Source organism: Biomphalaria glabrata, chromosome 2 (genome assembly GCF_947242115.1).
Source record: "Biomphalaria glabrata chromosome 2, xgBioGlab47.1, whole genome shotgun sequence".
Lineage (NCBI taxonomy): Eukaryota > Metazoa > Mollusca > Gastropoda > Planorbidae > Biomphalaria > Biomphalaria glabrata.
The window spans coordinates 28,163,412-28,172,580 of NC_074712.1; the positions used below are offsets into that span (position 1 = coordinate 28,163,412).

Here is a 9,169-nt window from a genome sequence, read left to right on the forward strand (position 1 = left end):
CCTATTTATTTCACTACTGTGGCAAACTCTGCCACTCCAGAATTGGCTTGATCAGTCACTCCAGATTTTGCACCGTCTCAAGACGAAACCAAAGCCAGTGTCTCATCTGGGCCATACATTGTCTTCCGAGACAGAAGGAGCCATACATTTATTTAACTATCACTGGTGTTGAAACAGCATCCTGAGTCATGTTGGTATTGTGAGAATCACTCCAAAAGTCCTGTATTTAGTATTAATGTCACTCATCACATTAATAAGAAATGAGAGCCCCGTATTGCAGCACTTTTTAATTTGGCTATAAAAACCTTTACTTCCTTTGATTGCATCGATTTTTTCACGGTAAAATGTTTACAACTCCCCCCTCTTTCTCTCTCACCCACACACACACACACTTTCTCTCATACAGACACACACACACACATGCAGAAACATAAATAGTTTTTTTTTCGCACGATATTAACATCTCACAAATTTAAATTATAAAATAGAATAATTTTAGCTACAAAAGGTGAGGGAAAGTGTTGTCGTTTCACTTGTGATCAGCAAAGCAATAGACCTCTTTTAGAAATAACTTGTCTATGTCATCATTTTTTGAACAAAGTTTTTTCTTTTGCAGTCTGGTGATCTTTCCATCCCATATTAATAAATATATAAAATTATTTCCTTTTTTTAAGTGCATTATTCCTTCATTTTCCATACCAACAAGTAACCACGTGTAGATGCGACAAAAAAAGGTTGAGAACCGCTGAACCATGGATTGGTAGCTGCTACAGGACAATGTCAACGAATTTTCAAGATCTAATTTCTTGATGTTTTATTTCAATGACCTGAACGTTTCTATACAATCTAATAAAACAAAAAAGTAAAGAACTTCGCCATGTATGAACAAAGAACTTTCTTTTCTGTTTTCATTATATGGATTTCAACAGTTGGTACTGGAAGTGGTCTACCCGATATTTCTAATGAAACATGTTTAATTGACAACACGACGTCATTGTCCGAGATGGACTATAATACAACGCTGATTCCTAAAGCTACTGAATGGACGGCACTCGCTAATGTTGTACACACACAGTCTGTCATCTTTGAACATAATGACGACTCGTTGGAGCCAACTCCAATTCCTACAGCTACACTATTTCTCTATCCTAGCCAACCAATTGAATACATGTGGGACAAAAAGATTTCTCCAATAGATTATCAGCAAAGTTTTTGTCCTCAAAGATGTCTCGACGACCAGGTTGTTTATATCAACGATATCTCAAACCGATGCCCGAGCTTGACGTGCTCTACATGTTCTTGCCAAAAGCCTCGGTGTGAACTCTACGGAATTTGCTGTCCGGAAATTTCCGAACCCTATTTCCCACCCCAGGGATTACTAAGTGGACTATTTTCCGAAATTGACATGGGGTTTCAGGACCTGGTGGACCAGATAGAGAAACTGAGACGCTATCAAGCTAATTCTAAGAAAGAGGTCGAGTCTAGCAACTTTACTGGTCAGCTGGGCTGTGCTTTTGACTCTGATAGTAGCAGCTTTTATTACATTCAATCTTGCTTCTCCACCGCCAGTGAAGAACTATTCAGACAATGTCAGATAGACAGAAGGTCACCAGACATAACTCTAGATACAATAACATATGCTGTAGACAATACGAGTGGATCTATTTATAGAAATAGATTTTGTGCTGAATGCAACGGCGCTAAACAAGTAAGTGTTTGATTTCCTTCTCCTGCACTTGTTTAGTTTGGGATTCGGTAACTTTCAACTTAACCATTTGGTAAATACATAGTCACCACTAAGGAGGCTCCGTCAATATAGTTAGTCTTAGTAGGTATAATCAGGTTTTTGTTGGTATTAGTGATACTAGCATTTGTTGAATCTGATTTTATTAACCATACAATAGAATACATTCATGCCTGGCCAAAATACGACGTCTTATGCTCTCTGCTTGCACTAAACTATTCCTGAATGAGACTTGTGTATACGCTTGAGCATGTCTGAAGGTTAGCTTGACATCCCACGCCTGTCTGCCTTTTCTTCGAAGCTCACGTGTTGAGATCTCAAAACACGTGATTAAGATCTTTAGCATTCCGATGTTGAAGTTTGGTGGCTCAATTTAAAAAAAGAAAGCCTTTCTTAGATTTAGTAAAACCTTTGTCAGGAATTGTAATAGTATGAACTGAACTAGATATGTGGAAACAAAAACAAAACAAAGACTCGAACGTCATGAACGTAATTGAAGTGTCGTTATCGTCGAGGTTTGTACAAAGTTTTATATCAGCTCACTCTGTACGTCTGTCTAGTGCCAACATGTCATTTCTCCCACACACCCATTCTCGATTCAAGTTCACGCTAATATTTATTGTACCCAAAAAAACATAGAACACATCAATTAAATAAAAAATATATATTATTCGAAATAATTAATAATAATTAATTATTTGATACCAAAATGGGAAATTAATTCTTCATTATTAAGAGATATTTAGAGTTTTAGCCCCTTCGATAGATGTATTTCTTATACTTGTTATTTCTCTCACAACCATTCTCGGATCAAGTTGAAACTTTACACGATTATTTATTTAACCTAACAAAACATTAATCAATTTAAAAAAAAGAAAGAATTAGGCAATTAATTATTGGAAATTAATTTATTTATTTGATATCGAAAAGAGAAATAAATTCTACACTATTGAGATATATAGTTGTCAACGTGGAGTTCTCCCACTTAGATAAACGTAGATAAGCTTTGCTGTTGCTGTTTTTTAAGCATTTTTATATTTTGCTTGTTAGAATTGCAACATTGTGTTCATATGGTTCAACATATTTTCTGGTTTGAATTTTTTGAATTTCTTTTCTTGTTCAGGTCATGAAGTTTGAATTGATTCTTAAATGTATTCACTTTATGAAGCTGTATAGAGAAACTGACGAGAACGAGTTGCTGCGCATGGCACTGTCAGAGGAATCGTGTCAAATCACTCAGAAAGTGCCTGCTCACGTTGGTATTGTAGCCTGTTATGAATCAGTGATTTTGTAAGTTAGATATATTGCACATTAATATATATATATTGGGTAATTGTTATTATAGTTACAAAGCTTATATCAACTTACTGTCTGGTAAAATGTTTGTACACGTTATTTCTCCGAGACCCAATGTTGGATCAAGCTGAAATTTTGCACAATTATTTCTTTTACATGACAAAACAAGGATCAATTTTAAAAAATAACCAATTAGACAGTTAACTTAATGCGACGAAAATAAGGGACTACGCCAACTAAGGTTCGAACCAGTGACCCCGGAATCGACAACACCGCCTAGCGATAACTCACAAAGTGAACTTAATCTCCAGACCATCGGAATGTCCAAAAAAACATTCTTCTGGTCCAGAGTCATTTCGCCCGTATGCCACATCCGTTAACCAACAACTTCAATAGAGCCGACACAGACAGCCGTTAGGCATGTATTAGACAAACTATAGCTCTATTTAATTGTGTATCTCTCATAATGACAAGTGGACAACATAAATACAGGGCCGGTCTTAGGCCACTGTAACCAATGCGTTAGCAGTGAGCCCCGCGCTTTTATAGGCCCCTCGCCAATCCAGGGTGTAATTATTAAATTGCAAAATATATACGAAAAACTCCTGGAAATCTCCTGAATTTATTAAAATCTCCTGAAAGCTTTTTGAAATCTCCAGAAAAATAGACAAAATTGTCATTTGTGGGTATCATTAATTGCGGAAAACGCCAATCCTATGTGTGATAAAAGGAAAAAAGGCATTTTAAGCTTTCATGTGAAATTATACCTTAATCGGAAGTTCCAATACTTTATTTACACTTTTATAAATATGCCATTGGTTACAAGGTTGTAAAGCACAGATCGCAATTTTTAACTTAGTAAAGTCGAACTTTTTTTCTGATACTAAATCTTAATTTTTACTTATTATCCTTATTCCCACACAGACTAGGCCCCGCGCAATCAGTTTCGCATAGGGACCCGCAATTGTTAGGACCGGCCCTGCATAAATACATGACATATAGAAGCTTCAGTGAGTAGGAGCAATGAAGCTGTGAACGTAAATATAGAGTTGAAGCTAGGTGCTGAAACACATGATGATACATACACATAGTAGACATAGAGTTGAAGCTAGGTGCTGAAACACATGATGATACATACATATATTAGACATAGAGTTGAAGCTAGGTGCTGAAACACATGATGATACATACATATAGTAGACATAGAGTTGAAGCTAGGTGCTGAAACACATGATGATACATACATATAGTAGACATAGAGTTGAAGCTAGGTGCTGAAACACATGATGATACATAATACATACATATAGTAGACATAGAGTTGAAGCTAGGTGCTGAAACACATGATGATACATACATATAGTAGACATAGAGTTGAAGCTAGGTGCTGAAACACATGATGATACATACATATATTAGACATAGAGTTGAAGCTAGGTGCTGAAACACATGATGATACATACATATATTAGACATAGAGTTGAAGCTAGGTGCTGAAACACATGATGATACATACATATATTAGACATAGAGTTGAAGCTAGGTGCTGAAACACATGATGATACATACATATATTAGACATAGAGTTGAAGCTAGGTGCTGAAACAAATGATGATACATACATATATTAGACATAGAGTTGAAGCTAGGTGCTGAAACACATGATGATACATACATATATTAGACATAGAGTTGAAGCTAGGTGCTGAAACACATGATGATACATACATATATTAGACATAGAGTTGAAGCTAGGTGCTGAAACACATGATGATACATACATATATTAGACATAGAGTTGAAGCTAGGTGCTGAAACACATGATGATACATACATATATTAGACATAGAGTTGAAGCTAGGTGCTGAAACACATGATGATACATACATATATTAGACATAGAGTTGAAGCTAGGTGCTGAAACACATGATGATACATACATATATTAGACATAGAGTTGAAGTTAGGTGCTGAAACACATGATGATACATACATATAGTAGACATAGAGTTGAAGCTAGGTGCTGAAACAAATGATGATACATACATATAGTAGACATAGAGTTGAAGCTAGGTGCTGAAACAAATGATGATACATACATATATTAGACATAGAGTTGAAGCTAGGTGCTGAAACACATGATGATACATACATATATTAGACATAGAGTTGAAGCTAGGTGCTGAAACACATGATGATACATACATATATTAGACATAGAGTTGAAGCTAGGTGCTGAAACAAATGATGATACATACATATATTAGACATAGAGTTGAAGCTAGGTGCTGAAACACATGATGATACATACATATATTAGACATAGAGTTGAAGCTAGGTGCTGAAACACATGATGATACATACATATATTAGACATAGAGTTGAAGCTAGGTGCTGAAACACATGATGATACATACATATATTAGACATAGAGTTGAAGCTAGGTGCTGAAACACATGATGATACATACATATATTAGACATAGAGTTGAAGCTAGGTGCTGAAACACATGATGATACATACATATATTAGACATAGAGTTGAAGCTAGGTGCTGAAACACATGATGATACATACATATATTAGACATAGAGTTGAAGCTAGGTGCTGAAACACATGATGATACATACATATATTAGACATAAATGAACAGCAGCATCAGGGACCAAGGTTTTAAATGAGAGGGGGAAGTGGGGGAGGGGCTAGCGACCATTGACCACTGGGGTGGTAATTTGCATACGGGCGAAATGACTCTGGACCAGAAGAATGTTGTTGTTTTTTTTTGGACATTCCGATGGTCTAGAGGTTAAGTTCGCTTAGTGCGTTATCGCTAGGTAGATAGTTAACTATTGGTAATTAATTATTTTGTTTGGTATTTCGAACAAGGAAAAGAAATTGTACTTGACGTAAGTGGTGGTATAAGGCAGTATAAGCTGAACTAGTCACCTTTAGAGGTTGCCTCTTTAAAGTCAGTTTGAACTAAACGATATATAACAATTTTCTATTTTCATACACACATCACTAGCAGAGTGGTTAGAATCTTATTGGTTTGTTTGAGTGTTGGGGCATCATACATGATCTTTCGACCGCATTTATCCATTCGTCTTTTTTTTTTCGACTAGAATCTTTTTCAATGATAGTCCGGTCAAGTCTTTGATATCACTTTCTCTGTCGACCTCTTTATCTTGTCGCTACTGCTGTTCCATGCAGGAGAAAAAGTTTTGAAAAGACACTTGTATTGAATAAAACAATATTTTGTTACAAGCCAATCTTTACATTATGTTACAGAACTGAACCAATTGGAAAATGTAATCAGCGGTTCTCATTTAGTGAAGATATTGTCACAGCTTGTCACCAGCTTCAACTTCCAAAATATGCAGTTGGCCGACACAACTATTTGAACTACAAGAATATTTTCTGTGCGATTTGCAACTTGGTAAGTTGTACATTGTAGAAGTGATGTGTACATGTAGAAGTGATTTGTACATTGTAAAAGTGATTTGTACATTGTAGAAGTGATTTGTACATTGTAGAAGTGATTTGTACATTGTAAAAGTGATTTGTACATTGTAGAAGTGATTTGTACATTGTAGAAGTGATTTGTACATTGTCTAAGTAAGTTGTACATTGTAGAAGTGATGTGTACATTGTAGAAGTGATTTGTACATGTAGAATCGAGTTGTACATTGTAGAAGTGATTTGTACATTGTAGAAGTGATTTGTACATTGTAGAAGTGATTTTTACATTGTCTAAGTAAGTTGTACATTGTAGAAGTGATTTGTACATGTAGAAGCGATTTGTACATGTAGAAGTGATTTGTACATTGTAGAAGTGATTTGTACATGTAGAAGTGATTTGTACATTGTAGAAGTGATTTGTACATTGTAGAAGTGAGTTGTACATTGTAGAAGTGATTTGTACATTGTAGAAGTGATTTGTACATTGTAGAAGTGATTTTTACATTGTCTAAGTAAGTTGTACATTGTAGAAGTGATTTGTACATGTAGAAGTGATTTGTACATGTAGAAGTGATTTGTACATTGTAGAAGTGATTTGTACATGTAGAAGTGATTTGTACATTGTAGAAGTGATTTGTACATTGTAGAAGTGAGTTGTACATTGTAGAAGTGATTTTTACATTGTAGAAGTGATTTGTACATTGTAGAAGTGATTTGTACATGTAGAAGTGATTTTTACATTGTCTTAGTGAGTTGTACATTGTCTAAATGATGTTTACATTGTCTTAGTGAGTTGTACATTATTTGAGTTGTACATTGTCTAAGTAAGCTGTAGATTGACTAAGTTAGTTTTACTTCAAGTGATTTTTTTGTCTAAGTGAGTTGTACATTCTCTAAGTAAGTTGTACATTGTCTAAGTGATTTGTACATTTTTAAAATTATTTTTGAGTTGTACATTCTCTAAGTAAGTTGTACATTGTCTAAGTGATTTGTACATTTTTAAAATTATTTTTGAGTTGTACATAGTCATAATTAGTTGTATATTAACTAAGTGAGTTGAACACTGTCTTAGTGAGTTGAACATTGTTTGAGTTGTACAATGTCTAAGTAAGCTGTACATTGTCTAAGTGAGGTTTATATTGTCTAAGTGAGTTGTACAGAGTCTAAGTGATTTGTACATTGTTTAAGTAAGCTGTACATTGTCTAAGTGATTTCTTCTTTGTCTAAGTAAGCTGTACATTGTCAAAGTGAGTTGTACATTGTCTAAGTACCCTGTACATTGTTTAAGTGATTTGTCCATTGTCTAAGTGATTTGTACATTATCTAAGTGATTTGTACATTGTATAAGTGAGTTGTACATTGTCTAAGTAAGCTGTACATTGTCTTAGTGAGTTATATATTGTCTAAGTAAGTTGTGCGCTGTAAGGTGACTTGTACATTGTCTAAGTGATTTGTACATTGTCTAAGTGAGTTATATATTGTCTAAATGAGTTGTACAGAGTCTAAGTGAGTTGTAATTGTCTATGGGAGTTGTACAGAGTCTAAGTAAGTTGTAATTGTCTAAATGAGTTGTACAGAGTCTAAGTAAGTTGTTATTGTCTATGGGAGTTGTACAGAGTCTAAGTGAGCTGTACATTGTCTAAGTGTCCACTACTTTGTAGTTTGAAGGGATGTTTTACTTCCTTTTTTAAAATGATCTTCTTTACTTGAACGTCAATTATTTTATAATGAAATGATTTGTTATAATTTAATGACAAGCATTTTATAATGTATTATTTTGTTCTACACTAGTGTCAGGTCCCGTTAAATTTCATGATCCTTACCAGTAGAAGACAATCATTCTGTGGCATTTTACGTCTCGAGAGACGATCTTTTCCCTTTGCAACTTTTTGTGTGACTAAAGAGGCCAATCCTTGATACACAGCTGCGATCGCAGGTTGGGCATATATAATCACCAGGCGCCGTTGCATTTTCACCCTTCTTTCTGCTTCTGTTGTGTATGACATCTGCAATCTGTGACCCTTCCTTTATGCTCTCTCTCCATGTGGATCTGTCCAGTGCCACCTCTTCCCAGTTGCCAGTGTCGATTTTGAAGAGCTTCATGTCGCGTTTGCATACTTCCGTATAACGTAAGAGTGGGCGACCAGCGGCTCTCCTGCCTTCTATTAGATCGCCATACAGGATGTCCTGTGGAAGTCGACATATTGGCATTCTACGAACGTGGCCAAGCCAGCCAAGGCGTCTGCTGCTGATAACAGAGCGGATGTCCTGGCATCCTGCTCTATGTAGCACTTCCTCATTGGTTATCTTATCTTGCCACCTTATTTTAAAGATCCGCCTTAGGCATCGGAGGTGGAAGACATTCAGCTTTTTTTCCTCCCATGAGTAGGTTGACCATGTTTCACTTCCGTACAGCAAGGTGCTCAACACACAGGTCCGGTAGACTAGGGCTTTAGAAGACAATCATATTATATTATAATCACTTTTACTTTTGTTCAAGTTTGACAAATAGTATTATCATTTTGCTGCTTTGTTCTGATTTTGACATATATATAACAAAATTTGAATTTTAAAATAAAGTGGACACAAAAAATATTTTCTGACATTTACTAATGTACAGACAAAGACATTGACAACTTGACAGAAAGACGTACAGACAAAGACATTGACA

At 35.4% G+C, this 9,169-nt stretch overlaps 1 protein-coding gene across 1 annotated transcript; it reads left to right on the forward strand.

The window, feature by feature from the left end:
* The first annotated feature begins 680 nt into the window (after positions 1-680).
* Positions 681-6,511, forward strand: LOC129924843 (uncharacterized). Its single transcript, XM_056022145.1, has 3 exons — positions 681-1,708; positions 2,868-3,034; positions 6,328-6,511. The coding sequence occupies exons 1-3, from the start codon at positions 878-880 to the stop codon at positions 6,491-6,493; spliced, it is 1,164 nt and encodes a 387-aa protein (XP_055878120.1). The 5' UTR covers positions 681-877; the 3' UTR covers positions 6,494-6,511.
* Positions 6,512-9,169: the final 2,658 nt, after the last annotated feature.

Excerpts from the sequence above, each read along its gene's own strand:
- LOC129924843 (XM_056022145.1), top strand. The coding sequence starts at position 878 with ATGTATGAACAAAGAACTTTCTTTTCTGTTTTCATTATATGGATTTCA. Across the intron at positions 1,709-2,867 it reads AATGCAACGGCGCTAAACAA|GTCATGAAGTTTGAATTGAT; the intron begins GTAAGTGTTTGA and ends TTTCTTGTTCAG. Across the intron at positions 3,035-6,327 it reads TGTTATGAATCAGTGATTTT|AACTGAACCAATTGGAAAAT; the intron begins GTAAGTTAGATA and ends ATTATGTTACAG.